We start from the raw sequence: 17,323 nt of genomic DNA, 5'->3' as shown, positions 1-17,323 counted from the left end.
GAGAGGGGGAAGAGGGGGAGGGAGGAAAGAAAAGGAGGGAGGAGGGAGAAAGAAGGGAGGGGAAGAGAAGAGAGTGAGAAAGGGGAGAGAGAGAGAGAGAGAGAGAGAGAGAGAGAGAGAGAGAGAGAGAGAGAGAGAGAGAGAGAGAGAGAGAGAGAGAGAGAGAGAGAGTAGAGAGGGAGGGGAAGGAGGGGAGAAAGAGAAGGGAGGGAGGGAGTGAGTGAGAGAAGAGAGAGGGATGGTGAGACAGAAACAGTGGAAGGAAGAGAGGGAGGAGAAGGAAGAAAGAAGGGGGAGGATGGAGAGGGAAGGGGAGGAAGAAGAAAGATAGGGAGGAAAAAATTGGAGGGAGAGGAAGAGGGAGAAAGGTTGGGAGGAAGAAACAGAGCGAAAAGGAAAGGGAGGGATACAGAGATAAAGGTAGAGAGAGAGAGAGAGAGAGAGAGAGAGAGAGAGAGAGAGAGAGAGAGAGAGAGAGTAGTAGAGGAGAAAGAGAGTAAGAGAGGGAGATAGAAAGAGAGTAATAGAGAGGGAGAGAGAGAGAGGAGAGTAAGAGAGATAGATAGATAAAGAGAGTAAGAGAGAATGACTAAGAGAAGGAGTGAGTGAGTGAGGGTTGGTCACAATAAACAGCACATGGTCCCAGAGCCGTGTAAGGACCTCCACCCCCCGCCCGACCTGACAATGTCAGTCAGTCAGTCATTCAGTCAGCAATAGCCACATTACTCTGCATCATCCACCATCTGCCCAAGGTGAGAACTTCTCCCAGCTGGCCACAGGTGGTGTGTCCCTCGCTTGGGACTTGACCCACTTCCCTCTGTCCGACTCCCGGGATCGATCTCAAGGCCATAGGAGCTCGAGTCGAATACAGTGACCTACCCACATCTGGTGTTGTGACGTCACGTGGTTTTATTTGCGTTGAAACGACGGAGCCGAGCTCACCGGGTTATTATTATTATTATTATTATTATTATAAATTGTTAGGGCGTCGTTACTTGCGGCGAAGGTCGAGAGGGATGGCGGTTCGAACTCTGCCACCGGCGAAGTTGAACCTAAGGGCATGGTTCATTAAATTTCACGCTACAAAGTCCTCTGTGAGGGGCACCGTCCTAGCCTTCCGATAGGGAGGGGGGGGGGGAGTTTGTGACGTTAAACCATATCATCACAATTTTCATTATTATCATCATTATCACTAGCGACGTGGCTGAGCACAGGGATGGCCCTTGTTCATCCACGAGGCGCTGAGATGGGAATGGGGCGCCAATGGGTGAGGGATGGGGGAAGGGATGGCTGACTCGGTACGGGGGGGAGGGGGGTCGAGGAGGGAGGAAGAGGAAAGAGGAGGGAGGAGGAGGAAAGGAGAGAGAAAGGGAGGAAGAGGGAGGAGGAGGGAGGACGAGGGAAGAGGGAAGAGGAATGAAGGAAGGGGAGGAGGAGGGGAAATGAGGGGAGAGGGATGACGAAGGAAGAACGAAGAGGTATGAAGAGGAACGAAGATGAGGGAAGAGGAGAGAGGCGGAGGGAAGAGGAGGGAAGAGGAGAGAGGAGGAGGGAAGAGGAGAGAGGAGGAGGGAAGAGGAAGAAGAGGGAAATAGAAGAAGAGCGAGATAAAGGGAAGAGGTAGGAAGGGGAACGAAGAGGAAGGAAGAGGAGAGAGGTGGAGGAAAGAGGAGGGAAGAGGAGAGAGGTGGAGGAAAGAGGAGGGAAGAGGAGAGAGGCGGAGGAAAGAGGAGGGAAAAGGAGGGAAGAAGAGGGAAGAGGGAGAAGCATGAGGAAGAAGGATGAGGAAGAGGTAGTATGAGGAACGGTGAGGAGAGAGGAGTGAAGACGAGAGAGGAGTGAAAATGAGAGGGGAGGAGGAAAGAGGAGGGAGGAGGAGGGAAGAGGAGAGTGGAGGAGGAGGAGGAAAGGAGGGAGAAAGGGGGGAAGAGGTGAGAGGAGGGAGGAGGAAGGAAGAAGGAAGAAGAAAGAAGAAAGAAGAAGAGGAGAAGAGGAGAGAAGAGGAGGAGGTTCAAGGACGAAGCAGGAGTGGGGGGGGGGGGTCAAAGGATGCCCCCCTCCCCGCCCACTCCCCGGTCGGGCCACCCCCCTGAATTCGGGTGGAATTTCTTTAATCGTCCTCATCGGAAATCGATTCCGGTTCCCGGAACCGCGGCCAAGATTTTTTTTTTTTTAATATCTATCTCGTTTCGCTACTGAACGAAACCAGAAACTTAAGGCGACCGAGGAAAAATAATGATAATAATAATAAAAACTAACTAAATTAATAAATAAATAAGAATAGTATTAATAATAATAATAATATTAATAATGATTAATAAAAATAAATATACAAATGAATATAAAATAATAACAATAATAAATACAAAAAAATAATAATAATAATAATAATGTAGGTAAATAGAACAAAAATAAAAATACATAACTAAAATAAATTTGTAAAATAAATTAATAAATAAGCAATACAATAAATAATGATAATAATAAATAATCCTCACCAATATATACAGAATCAATTAACGGATTTTACTTTATTTTAAATACTTTGAAGGAGAAAGCATGTCAGCATTTGGGGAGAGAGAGAGAGAGAGAGAGAGAGAGAGAGAGAGAGAGAGAGAGAGAGAGAGAGAGAGAGAGAGAGAGAGAGAGAGAAGTTTCTGATAATGAAAATCAGATTTATTAGTCTCTGGACTCTGGAAGATAATTTTGATCCTTACAAATTTACAAGTACGAAGATAATTAATTGGCTCCGTTCTTCTTAATTAATACGTAAATTAGTACGTACCGAAAAATAAAACAAAATAAAAACATAAAAATTATGAATAAATAAAAACAAAAATTATAATACTTAACAAAAATAAGTCAAGTGACAAATAAAAAAATAATAATCATAACTAATAATAACAACAAAGTCGTGCTTGTCAACAAGACCTAAACTAGTTTCGTTCCGGAAGCGCCTTGGTGACCTATCAGGATTCCCTGGCCGTAAAATCTCACACTCACTCTCTCTCTCTCTCTTCTTTCTCTCATCCACACAGAGAGAAAGAGAAAGAGAGAGAGAGGAAGAGAGAGACGGGGGAGAGATAGAAAGAGAAAGAGAGGGGGAGAGAAAGAGAGTGGGGGAAAGATAGAGAGAGGGGAGAGATAAAGTGGGAGAGATAGAAAGAGAGGGAGAGAGAAAGAGGATGGGGGCGCTAATCCCCTTCTAGGCGGCGAAGTAGTTTAGGTGCGCTTTTCCGGTTAGAAACCGGGAGGGGGGAGGGGGGAGGGAGGGAGGCGGGAGGGAGGGAGGGGATTTAACCGATGATTTTTACTCTCTCTCTCTCTCCCCCAGCCGAGGGACCCCACTAGGGGCTCCTTGGGGTCTCGACCCCTCAGCTGAATGAAATCGTCTGTTTTTAACCAGAATAAAATACATCCAATACTGTCGCTGAATTACAAGGAGCAGCCCACTTCGCCTCCTCCTCCTGCTCCTCCTCAGGACCCGCCTTCTCCTCCTCCTTAGAAGCCGCCTCTTCCTCCTAGTCGTCGTCGTTGTCCTCTTCCTCAACATCCACTTCGCATCCTCTTCCTCCTTCTAAGGATCCACCTCGCGTCCTCCTCCTCCTCTTCCTCGTCCTCCTCAACATCCACTTCGCATCCTCTTCCTCCTTCTAAGGATCCACCTCGCGTCCTCCTCCTCTTCCTCCTCTCCCTCGTCATCGTCCTCCTTCTCAAGATCCGCCTCACGTCCTCCTCCTCGTCATCGACGTCCTCCTTGTCATCGACGTCCTCCTCTTCGTTCTCCTCCTCAGGACCCGCCTCGTGTCCTTGTCCTCCTCCTCGTGTCCTTGTCCTCCTCCTCCTCCTCCCCCTCGTCCCCTCCTTTCTCCTGACGAAGGAGGAACACGGTCACCCTCGACAACTGACGAAATAATGAGTCTGGTTCCTCAGCTCATTAGCTCAGAGGAATTAGCCCATTCGAAGCCAAATGGCCTACAGATTTCTCTTCAAGTGCAAGTCCCCAACCCCGCCTCACGTTTTCTTTCTCTCTCTCTATCTCTCTCTCTCTCTCTTTTTGAGCTCCTAGGCCACTTGGAGGCTTAAGTTCGGAAAATGTCCTGAAGATCGGGTGATGATTATGCATTTTTTTTGCCATTTAAGTCATGTTTATCTATTCGTCTTTTAGTACATTTAGCTTAAGTTCGGAAAATGTCCTGAAGATCGGGTAATGATATATTTTTTGTCATTTAAGTCATGTTCATTTATCTATTATATTTTCGCTTCCATAAATAATAGTCGCAATGCATTCATGACGTAAATATATATATATATATATATTATATATATATATATATATATATATATATATATATATATATATATATCAACCCTCTCCTGAGAGTGCCAAGAGAGTCACAGGGCTGACTAAAATCGCCTGCTGGGAGTATCCACCACCTGAGAGTTCATCAATAACTCCTTCATTACCGGGACGAGGGTGCCACGGAAATAAAGAGAACCTCCTGGTGACAGCAAGAGTTCAAGTAACACTCGGGAGGTGGGAGTGGGTGGGAGGGGGGAGGTCGAGGGGGGGGGAGATAGCCCCTCCCCTCCCCCACCGTGGGGTCTGGGGGGAGGTCTGGGGTGAGGGTGTCCGAGAGGGCAGCAACACACAGAGGCCGGAAAACGGGTTTGAGAGAAAGAACGCAAAAGGCGAAGGGGAGACTGGAGGTAATCGGCGAGGAGGATGAGGAGGAGGGAGAGGAGGGTAAAGAAGAGGAGGGGAAAGAGGAGGAGGGTTAAGAGGAGGAGGAGAAAGAGGAGAAGGGGTAAGAGGAGGAGGGGGAGGAGGACGAGGAGGAGGAAGATGAGGAAGACAAGGGGAGCAAGAGGAATAGGGGAAAGAGAAGGAGGAAGAGGAGAAGAAAGAGGAGGAGGAAGAGGGGAAGAGGACGAGGAGGAAGAGAAAGAAGAGGAGGACGAGGAGGACGAGGATTAGGAAGAGGAGGAAGACATGGGGGAGTAGGAGGAAGAGTAAGAAGAGGAGGAGGGGGAGGACGAGGAGGAAGACGTGGGAGAGCAAGATGAGGGTGAGGTGGAGAACGTGGGGAGGAAGAGGACGAGCAGGAGGACGAGGGTGAGGACGAAGGGGAGGAAGAGGAGGAGGAAGAGGGAAAAGAGGAAGAGGAGGAACCAAATAGAAAAATGGGCATAAGGGGACGAAAAATAAGGAGAAAAAAAAAAAGCGAAAACAAACGAAAAAACGAGAACGAAGAGTAAAAGGGGAATAAGGAGGAGAAATAAAAACGAAATAAAATAGAATAAAAATAACAAAATTGGAGCGAAAAAAAAAAACTAAATGAAAACTAGAAACTGAATAGATCTAGATTTTATATATTACAACAAAGTAACCTAGATCGCTCGGTCCAACTAGGCCAGATATAACAAATAAATACACAAATATACATAATAAACTACGCGAATTAAAACACAAATAAAAAATAAAGTTAGTCAATAGGAATAAAGTATTAAAACACAAAATAAATAAATAACGGGAAGGTCGACCTACGTAATTAACTCACCACACTTGAAAATCTTGTTCCTGGCTATTACCATATGGTTTCATTCGGACTAAAGAACCCCCAAATTCAACAATACCTACACTGTGCTATTTTCCTTCAACCTCCGATTCACTGGCGATACCGCTTATCTCCAGGACCTCACCGCCGTAAAATTACTGGAGCAAACCGCTTTGCTTTCTCAACAAATTACATAGAATGTCAGTTGAAATGCTGGAGGAAAATAATGCTACGGGCCGCAAATTTGCTCCAACAGTCGAAGGAAAAAAAGCCCAGTGTGACAACCCAACCGTAGATTTGACAACAATCGCTGTTGGTAATGAACATACAATGAACACGTATTCCGTTGATTACCTCCATTAAGACGTTAGAATAGATTTGCAGCCATCAAAACCTACTAATACCCTCACCCCAATCTCAGGTGCAGCCCTGAGGGGCTGACACTCGCTCTTCGGCCCGGGCCCAGATTTCGATGATGTTCGATTATTTTCTTCCTAAAGCCGTTATCACACTGGGCTATTTTTCCTCCAACTATTGGAGCAGATTTGTAGCCCGGAGCTTTCGGGGAGGAATCTGGCGGTGGACGGTACCGCCGATTAATCGGAGGTTGGAGGAAAAATATCCCAGTGTAATAACCCCTTTAAGCCATTTATGATCTACAAGACGGACGTCAGAGAATGTCACCTCCCCACCTAAGATCTCCAAACCCCGTCAACTTTCATTTGGAGGTGCAGCCCCGTGGGGCTGGTACTCGGTACTCGTCAATCTCCCTCCACATTTAAACACAAGGAAAAGTGACAACCGGCGACTGATCGCCTACTCCTAAAGACAGTCCCACAAAACACAGACATCAGTCCAAAGTCTCTGCTCATATATCTATGGGAAGATCCGAGTAGGACCGTTGCCAGCCGCTGTGGGGCTGGGGGTTTGCAATCAGCGAAATTCGAGGGAACAATGGACAGAGCGAAACCTCCCTAATTTTATTATGTGCCGTCAGGCGATTTTATTCACATTCCAATACACACGACGACGACCCCCAACCCCTTCCGTATAGTATGACACTTTCCCCTTTCCACGCCCCCTGCCGCCAGGTGATTTTATTAATATGTAGTCCCCCACACAGCCCCAGCCCCACACGGGTCGTAATCACCAGGGTTTCTATCCTCGTGGGAGTTCAGGCTCTTTATATCTAAATATAATTTCCGATCGAGATGAAAGGACAGGCACCAGCTGGGAGACCGGCAGCGATCAGTAAAAGGGATGAAAGTTGTTTACTACATATATATATATATATATATATATATATATATATATATATATATATATATATATATATATATATATGTGTGTGTGTGTGTGTGTATTACACAGATGAAGGAAGAGGGAGTGAAGGAGAGAGTAAGGGGAGAGAGAGAAGGAAATGGACACACACAGAAAGAGAGAGAGAGAGAGAGAGAGAGAGAGAGAGAGAGAGAGAGAAACACGAACGGAGGAAAGTACAGGAACTGGAGGAGGAGGACGAGGAAACGGGAGTACTTGGGGAGAAGAGCAATCATTTAACAATATGTACCAGTCAAATGACCTTCCGCCAGAAAAGACATTTTCAACGACGACGACGACAAGGCCATCATCACGGAAGCAGGTAGCCAGCCTGCCAGCCTGCCTGCCAGCCTGCATGAGCAATTTGCAGGGGCCTTTTATGCAATTAAAATGGGCCTGTGATTACCTGAGCATTGAATATTCATTGAGAGCCTTGGACCGTGAAACCCATCTCGGCACTCTGAATAAACACTAACTTGTGCCCTTACACGTCGTTAGACACTACGTGTGCTGATTGCTATTACTATTACTATTATTGCTATTACTATTATTACTATTAGTGTTGTTTTGCAATTGCCAATCAACTTCACATTACCATTTCCTGCCACACCAATTTTTTTTTTCAGTTGAAGAAGGAAATATGGGGTAACATATTTACGCTTACACACACACACACACACACACACGCACGCACATACTTGATGGCGCAGTGGTTAGAGTTCCCGGCCGCCAATACGGCGGTCCGGGTTCGAATCCCGCCCAGCGCTCAAATAATTTCAGTATCGCTGCGCTGCGGTTCGTTACTCCAACTCTCGTGGGCGGGGAGTTGGGTGTGTGTGTGTGCGCGTGTAAGGTCACAGCATTACCCATAGATCGGTCATATACGAGCTCTGAGCTCTCTTCCGGGAGGGTAAAACATGTCGACCAACACGTGATCTAGGACCATGGTGAATCACACACACACACACACACACACACACACACACACACACACACACACACACACACACACACAATATATATATATAGCATATATATATATATATATTAAGGACACAGGCTTTCTGTAAGGCTATTCTGGTTGGAATCAGCTGCGCTAGTGGCTTTTACGATCTCGAGTGTGGTATTCTTTTATTTCGGAAACACTTTTCTATTGTATGCAGAAAGTGTCTGGAGATGTAGCTATTCAATTAGTCAACATTTTCTCCTTAAAACAGAAATGTATTTTTCAAGTTAAAGAATACCAACCTCAAGATTGTAAAAACAACTAACACCAGCTGGTTCCAACCAGAATATATATATATATATATATATATATATATATATATATATATATGTGTGTGTGTGTGTGTGTGTGTTTGAAGTTTTGACAACTGGATGAAACAACTCTACCACGGGGACTCGAACCCCGAGACTGCGTCGTTTTTTCACCACAAGGCAAGGGTGCTACCTATCACGCCACGACGAGCATCTCGAAGGAACGTTTCGAAACTTATCACATACATTCCCAAGTCGCTCAACTTTTTCAGTTTTATGTTTATTGTATCTATCGTCAGACCATTTTATTCAGGTGAAGCGGGAAGGAGGTCCTCAAGAAGAAAATAAAAACATAATAATGAAGGAAACTGCAAGAGACCATAAGGCCTACACTAGACAGTTCCATGTCCATTACCACCTATCTTCCATAAAGTTGCCCAACCTTCTCTTAAAACAACCGACAGTGTCAGCGGGCGGCACAACATAGCTACAAAGAACAACATCCTCAAGAAGCGAAGAGAGGCCTGAGTCTCACAGGCGATTTCATTCACCTCAGGGCCCTTCTCCACACCACTGACAGCTGTGATAACACAAGAACACAAGAATGAAGGAGACTGCAAGAGACCACTAGGCAACCTTGTGGTATCTTGCATTCTCCTTTATTCTTGTGTTATTGTGTTATCACAGCTGTCAGTGGTGTGAAGAGGGGTTCTGAGGTGAATGAAATCGCCTCTGATGCTAACAAAACGCCTCTGGTTGCCGCCAGGCGATTTTATTCAGCTGAAGGAACCCGCCCCGCAGGAGCATAATCACATATATCATGTATGTTGTCTCCACTCTTCCGAAATGCTTCTTCAACCCGTTTCACGCGGAGATGAGCCTTGTGGGGCTTCTGTTCCACCAAATACCTAACAATTTCATTCAGCTGTGGACTCATAAGTGAGGTCTCGACCGACAGGGTCCCTTAGCGTCCCTAATCCGACCCCCCCCCCCATGAAATTTAGCAGAATCGTCTGGCGTCAACCAGAACAAAGTGTACTACGTACGCTATAACAACGAAGGGGTTATTCAAAAATTATTTTATTCGAGATAAATCTCCCCACAGCGCATGTCACCTGGTGACGTCCAAAATAGTGGTACAAGTTATAAAATGCAGAAAAAGGTTGGATATAGTGATGACAGTCTTGGCGTACTGAGGAAACAAACGAAGAAGTACATCATCAGCATCATCATCATCATCCATTGGTGGCATACGCCCGGGGCCGCTTTACCTCACTCCCACGCCGGCGCCAGACCCGACGGTCTCTCCGGGCAAGCTCCCATGCAGCCACCCTACCCATTCCAAACAACTTGTCCCAGCCATGAATTCTGCAGGGCGTCCTCTTCGATTTCCGCCCTACATATATTACATAATATATACTGTATGTGATAACAGTGTTTCCCTCTTGTAAGGAGGGTGGCCTTATCAATGCATACCCACTCCCTTCACTTCAGTTTAATCGCATGGGGGACTCGATGATGGCATTCTTAACCCTCGCCCAACAGGTTGTGGCTTGGGATTAGTACAAAAGGGATTTAAGAACATAAAAGAGAGGTGGTGAAAGTATTTCTCTGTGAAAAGAGATTTGTCTCATAAGGTAAACGAATGCTTAGTGAAGCGGGTCCATAGGGGTGTCATTAAAGCGCTCCCTCACTCCTCAGGTACTGACTGCATGTAACTCTGCAACCAAGGGATGGTGTTTCATATTTCCGTGTCCCTAAAAATCCCACGGAATTCCTCAGCTCCAATCAGACGCATTGTTGACGTCCATTATTTAAGTTATCATCAAAGTGAGTCGACGGATTGTAACGATTTCGTTTTTATTCCATTTTATTTTGTCTTTTATTTATCAGATGTGTCGCATGCGCGCGGCATCGTTTAAACAAACAAACGGACTCGCGAAAAGAATGGAATATTCTTCTGTTGCTGCTTGTGATCTAAATTGACCTGTAATATTTTGAAATTAATTTTCGTTCGATTTTAATCACGGATAGTTGACCCGATTAAATGTGAACCCTTCTGTATGCGCGCGCGCGCGTGCACATACGTTACTCAATTACAGCTGTGATTTAACATCTGCTCTTGCTCTTGCATGATACATAGTTATTCATACCTAAATGAATGTTGCTGACTAATTTCGGAGAACCTGTCACAAATGTAAACAAAATTATGATGAATTTCGCCTATTAAGAGTATACATACTCATTCAGAGAGAGAGAGAGAGAGAGAGAGAGAGAGAGAGAGAGAGAGAGAGAGAGAGAGAGAGGGGGGAGAGGGAGAAAGAGAGATTAAATGTACCCAGTCTTCCATGCTCATCATCATCATTATCATCATCGTCTAAAGACAACAAACATCAAGATCCGCATGTAACTGTGGAGATGGATGATGCTACGAGGATGATTGTGATGGGCAAGGAGAATGCTGAGTCTATTGCAAAAGAGAAGATACAAGTAGCGTTGAAAAACATGGAAGCTGGAAAGGAACCTGGATTGGATTAACGTCAAGTGGAATTTCTGACAAAGGGTAAAGAGGGTGGAGTGTTTAGTGAGATTGTTCAATGTGTGTCTAAAAGAAGTGGAATTGTGGATTGGAGGAGAGCATGTGTAGTCCTACTATACAAGAGGAAGAGACAGGTAAGAATGTTGTAGTTTTAGCAGATCTATCTACTGAGTGTGATCAATATGGGCACATGTTAATTGAGAGGATTAAGATGGAAATAAAGTTTTTGTGGTAAAGTATACTAGAAGAACTTAGCAAAAATTCATAATGCTTCTTGGGCTTTCCTGGACTTAGAGAAGATATACAACAGGACTGATAGATAAGATTTGTTTTTGTGGAACATGTCAAAATATATATATGGAACAGGGGGAAGACTGTTGCAGCTAATAAAAATGTTTTTACACAAAATAAGGGCACAAAATCACAGCAGGGTTTGAGGTGAAGGTAAGGCTGTGTCTGAATTGTGTGTTGTTCATTTAAGTGGACACTTTCCCTGTTTAATTTATAGAATATTTCAATTAACTCTTGAATGAAGAAAACCTTTCTTTATACATATTTTGTTACCAACACGCCATTTCAATCACAAGCAACATGTGCTAGTCTGGAAATAAATCCCATTTACTGTGTTGAGATTTTCACACTTAGTATGGCTTCGTTACACAAGCTTCTCTTTAAAACAAGTACTCTCGCAAAACTGGGGGATATTTGTATGGTCAAAACTACAGTTTTATATACCGTATTTTTCGGTGTATGACCCGCGGCTTTTTGCCTCAGAAAGGGGCCAAAATTCGGGGGTGCGGGTGATATAAAGGTGCGGGTCATCTGTGGATTCTGGTTAGAAATTGCCCTCTTACGCAGTCAATAAAAAAAATAAAAAAAATGAACGATTAGTTTAGCTGGGTGCCCTCTCGGATCTGGGATTTGCGGGGGGACCGACCGGATTCGTCGTATGAAAGTTGATTAAAGTCATAATACAGCGCGTACTATCGAGACAAACGACAAAGAGAAGGTAGGATTTGTCTTACCCGCTTTACATGCTCTTGTTATTAGTAAAGGCATTATCACAAATAAAACAGGCTTAACTAAACAGCATGAACACAATACAAGTGACCGGTACCAACACCAACATCGTGTGTCGCGATCAAACAAAAACAAGTGGCGGCCATTTTCGCAATTACAAATTACAAACTGTACCTGATTCCTTAATTTAATGCTAAATTTGTGCATTACATGTGGGTCGTTCAAGCATGGAAGAAAATTAAAGAATCGACTATTCAGAACGGTTTCCGTAAATCAGAAATGTGCCATCCTGCAATGTTCGATGCATGCTACGACTCGGAAAAGGAATCGGATGAATCCGAAATCGAAATGGAAACGGATGAGGTCACTGCATCAGAATTGGCCGATTTATACCACAACCTCTTCCATGACGATACAGAGGATGAGGAATTCGATGGCTTCGTGAGCGATGATACGCCTTCATAAACATTGACTGTCGTCTGTGATCACTGACTGTGTTTTATTCTAATAACGATGTGCTCCATTGACTCTGTTCATAACAGTTCAGTAATGTGCTCTATTATTGTTCTATTCTATTGAAAACTAACCATTGGAAATTGTTTGGTTTAAAAATTAATTACCAGTGTTTGTATGGCATTTATAAACCAATTGATTAATTACCGGTAAACAACCAAACAGGGTTTTATGGCATTATTTACACAAATTTATTAAGGTTCTTTGTAATATATATATATATATATATAAGTGCAATAAAATATATTGAAATGTAATTTGTTGGTTATTCTTCATCTTCATCACAATCAGAAATAAATAGGACTGGAGGAATACTAGTATCATGATCATGAATCGCAATGCCGCGTCTTCGACCCATCCCAAAGGCATCGTAAGATCAGTTGCACACTTTCGAGATCACCCCTCTTTCATCGAAGCTACCACTACATCTAGTGGCAGCTTCAGAAACCAAATTGTGATGAATCCTGAAAAGCAAGATATCACCAAGAAACCTGCTAATATCGGAAAACATATATCTTTTTTTTATATAAATCACATAAGCATTGATGAAACAGAAAATTTAGAAAAAGCCTCAGCTTTGAAATTACTTTGATCACCACGTCAACGGCCGGCCGTAACAACAACCGCCGTGAGCTGTGCCTGTGGCCACCCATGCATGGGTAGTATACATCGTCGGATCTACACTGCCGCGCACGCCATATGACTGCGGGTCATACAGCGGTGCGGGTCTTGTGTGGATTTTCACTAAGGTGTAAGGGGGTGCGGGTCATATAACGGTGCGGGCTATAGTCCGAAAAATACGGTAGTCATTTTACATGACATGAGAAAGCATTCTTGGTCCTAAAGTTTTGTATTCTTGGAAAATATGATGATATGATATAATACGAGATGAAGTGAAAATAGAAATAAAAAAAGATATATGATTTACAAGATTACATTAATATTTCATAAAATTATACATTATCATTAGTATTGTATCATGTGTGATGATTGTGACATAACCATACAATTCTATATTTCAGGAAATTATTGCCCTTTTTAACCCCTTCTGAACCAAGTGGTAGGAATTCCATTGTTCCAGCTTTTGCCAAGTGGTCCCCAAACTGTAGCTTGCAGGCACTAAGACACCATCAGAACTATCATGGCACCTGTGAGGATTCACCAATATAAACTATATATATATATTTTTTTTTTTTTTTTTTTTTTTTTTCCCTCCCTCTCTCCCACCCACCACTGTATTTACAGTGAGGGAAATTTTTTTGGAAATCACTGCTCTATAGCATGATAGGTCCCTGCCATGCTGCGCTGCCTTTGACCCGAGTGGTGTAGCAGGAGATAAGGGACCCTTCATCCACAACATGCTAAGATGGGAAGGGTAACAATTGGGTGTAGGATGGGTGTAGGATGGGTGTAGGATGGATGTAGGATGGATGTAAGTTCTGACTCTACCACCCCTCTTATAAGGGGAAAAATGCTTTGATATGCATGTAAGTATTTATGTATGTTGAATAAGAATATTCCATTATTCTGGACGCTCTCCATGGCCTCTCAAAAACAAAGAAAGCATTCTCCTCTTTCCCACTAACCAAAACACTGCAGAAGTTTCAACGTCTGTTATTTCACCATTTAGTATACACTTGTTTCTAAAACCCTGCATGCACAGGTCAGGATTCAGGTCTCAATTCAATTTAAATCAAACAACACCCAACTGGACGACAGCTATGGCACATCATGCCATTGGGCTGATAAATGTCCTCTACGCTACTCAACAGGTTGTTCTTGCTGTACTGGTATAGCTCTTGGGGCAGACTCCAGGTCAGACTTCTCAAATTTTGTCCTTATTGCCATTAAAACTGGAAGTCTTTGAGACAACACCTGCCTGGGACTGCCATATAACCATTCCTTAGAGCATACACATACATACACCAAAGGCTTTTTTCCCCCTTACATGGGAGGTAGCCAAAAAACAGAGGCATAGAAACCACTCCCACTCATTCCATCCCCACATACTCCACTAACCTCTACCCTCTTCCCTCCCTCTTATCTTGGCACGTCCTGGATGAGGGGTCATCCCTGCATCTTGTCCACTGCCCTGGGTCAGAAGCAGTGATGCAAGACTAAATCTAACTCATGATCTGCAAATTCTATTACTGATACAAATATGACATGCAAGTCAGTAGGGAATGAAAATATAAATAAACATCTATGGGAGGTAATAATAATAAATTACTGCTGCCCTGAGCCTCACTGACTGGAAATCTACAGCCTCACAGTGGATGGCTAAAGTCTTCAAGCCCTACTATAGACCGCCTTCAGGAAGAAATGCTGGACTTATTTATGGTGTATTGGCTGTATTAGCATGGGACTCTTTCCATGTCACCAGTTTATAGAATTAGGAGTCACTAACTGTCAGCCTGACTTGTGTGAAAAGACAGAGGAAGTACAGCTGAAATTAATAGAGATTTTGGGCCCCGACTGAGTATCGGCTTTTCAGGGATGCATCTTCCTGTGGAGGTGAGGATGTTGATGGATTCTGAAGATGGGTGGCAAGGAGATAATCTTTTTTGATGTCCGTCTTACAGAACTACCACTTGCTGGTACCTTGGTATGGTCCTCATAGAAAGTAAATAGGTACATGGGGAAGATAAAGCTGGTATGACTTGGGAATGATCTTTGTATTATTTCAATGAGAACAGGGAAGGGACACGAGATTGGAGTGAGAATGGGGACGATGTATTTCTTCCACACTTAGCCATCTCACTTTGTGTGTAATGATATGAAACAGAAGGAAGTGGTAATAAAACAGAGAGCAACTTGCAGGATGTGGGTAGAGCTAGAGAGGAATAGAAGGGATGAATATTACTAACAATAGTGGAGACCTGCATTGCAGACAACAAAGCTATTGTTTATGTATGAGATTGGTGGTCATTATGTTTAGTTCTCTCACTACATACCCACTAACTTTTTTCTTTTTATTAAAATGCCCAAGAAATGTGAACAATTGTCTTACTCTTTCCTTTCTTTTGGCATAGAGACATGGAAAACTTGTCTTAATGGATATATTGGTAACCCTTCTTGTAGGGAGTGATGCTGATGATGGAAAGACAAATTTCTTATTTTATTTTTTCACGGGGATATGTTGGTAACCCTCCTTGAAAGGAGCGATAATGATGATATGTAGAAAAAAATATGGAAGAGAGAGATAATATAACTTCTATCCATCTTTGTACTCATATATTTCATGTTCTCTCTACATACATTCATGAAAATCAACAATTTGAAGCAGTATGTATACCTGCCTCAGAATCAGAACTGTATCAACGTGGTTTATCCTGATTACAAAAATTTTTGGAAATCAACATCCATAAGGCCATTTCACCTGAAAACCTTGCAGAAAATCAAGAATCTTTATCAAAAATCAAGAATGCAAAATGTAAGTTGCTAATTGTCATAATATTTTGTTCAAGAGGCTGGCTTCGAAACCTTATATATATATTAGGCAATTTTGAATCAAGTTTTCTTTTTCACACGAAGAGAAAATTAAAAGTTCACACCATCCACCATCCCCAATGTCAGGAGCAGCATAAAGTGCGGTGAAAGGAAGCGAAAGTCAGAGTCTGCCGAGATCCCAGCTTAGCATTTGAAGAAGCTTTTAGAAACGAGGCATAATCAAGGAAGATGCCCAATCAGAACCATGGAAAAACCCCCACAAAATGCTTCCAGAGACCGACACCATCCAACACTTGACGAGTCCTACCTAGTCACTGCATCAGACGAACTACTCGGAGTAGCTGGAGAACTGGAGGTCGGTGCTATGACACTGCCACCACCACTGCCTTGACTGTTGGCACTATAAGTGCCGCTTAGGATGTTCTCCACGCCACTGTCCACACCTCTGCTCAAACCTCCAGGAGTTTCCTGACCCTCTGGGGTGATGTGGTATACAGTGGACTCTGAAATCCCCATCGTCACAATCCTTGGACGTGTGGTGCCAATTCCCCAAGTGCCACCCGTGGGTGCCAGGTGCAAGAAGGGTAGACGTGTGCAAGTAATGCTGCGGTGGTGGTGGTGCTGCCAGAATGGCGTAAGGAAGAACCGATCAAGTTAATGAAGCCCACTTTCATAACCAAAGCTACAATGTATAACAAACTTTCGGTACTTTTGGAGACAACAAAAAATGCCGTGCTCATGAAGGTTCGAGTTTCACAGCAGTCAATGAAGATGAAACCATCACATTCAAAGTTTTGATTTCACTGTATTCTGAGGCACTGCACTCTTTTAAGATTTCCTGACCTTTCACTGTATGACGTTCTGCATTTTGGTCCAAACAAGCACGCCACTTGCCATGGTCCTCACTGTCTTTCTGCACTCGCAACTTACCTGTAAAAGAAAAAGAAAATAAATTCCTCCATCATTAATGAAAAGTCAAGCATTAATAACAAATAATAATAAACTAGAAATACATCAAATACAGGACCCTCACGAGTGGTGATATAATTCGTGCGTGACCGTTAATGTTCCGAGCGCGCTCTGCATGCTTTCCGAATTTTGGGCTCAACGAAGAAGGAAAGTAAGACACCAAATTTAAACCCGCATAGCGCTCGCGTCACAATGCTCGTGCGCGCAAGCTTCGCACGAAACCCAAAGAACCTAAGTTCTGAGCGCGCTCTGCATGCTTTCCGAATTTTTTGGTCCAACGAAGTACGAAGAAGAAAAATAAGACGCCAAATTTCACTCCGCATAGCGCTCACATCACAATGCTCCTGCGCGTGCCACCCAAAGAACCAAAACAAAAACCCTTACTGCGCGAATAACAATAATTGTATCTAGAAATACATCAAATGGAGGACCCTCATGACCGTTAACATAGTTCGTGCGTGACCTTTAATGTCTTGATCCAACGAAGAATGAAGAAAAGTAATAACAATAATGATTGAGAAAAAATACAATAAATAAATAATAATAATAATAATAATTCAAAGATGACGAGGATAATACTAATGATACAATTACACACATAAAATCAAACAAATTCCACTTGCATTCTTCAACTAAACCTCATACATCTAAACTGAATAGTTTTGTGTGTGTGTGACTAGATGTGGAGATGAGGGGA

At 43.4% G+C, this 17,323-nt stretch overlaps 1 protein-coding gene across 1 annotated transcript in view; it reads right to left on the bottom strand.

The window, feature by feature from the left end:
* Positions 1 to 16,477, bottom strand: part of LOC143026607 (MOB kinase activator-like 2) — a 279,965-nt gene extending 263,488 nt beyond the window's left edge. The window contains exon 1 of the mRNA XM_076187317.1: positions 15,965 to 16,477. Within this exon, the coding sequence (XP_076043432.1) occupies positions 15,965 to 16,173 (209 nt within the window). The 5' untranslated portion in view covers positions 16,174 to 16,477. The remainder of the gene's footprint in view (positions 1 to 15,964) is intronic.
* Between the last annotated feature and the right edge of the window lie 846 nt (positions 16,478 to 17,323).

Source organism: Oratosquilla oratoria, chromosome 1 (assembly GCF_046742065.1).
Source record: "Oratosquilla oratoria isolate Oo_2021 chromosome 1, ASM4674206v1, whole genome shotgun sequence".
Lineage (NCBI taxonomy): Eukaryota > Metazoa > Arthropoda > Malacostraca > Stomatopoda > Squillidae > Oratosquilla > Oratosquilla oratoria.
The sequence above is the reverse complement of the archived record's forward strand: the minus strand, read 5'-3'. Positions and strand labels throughout refer to the sequence as shown.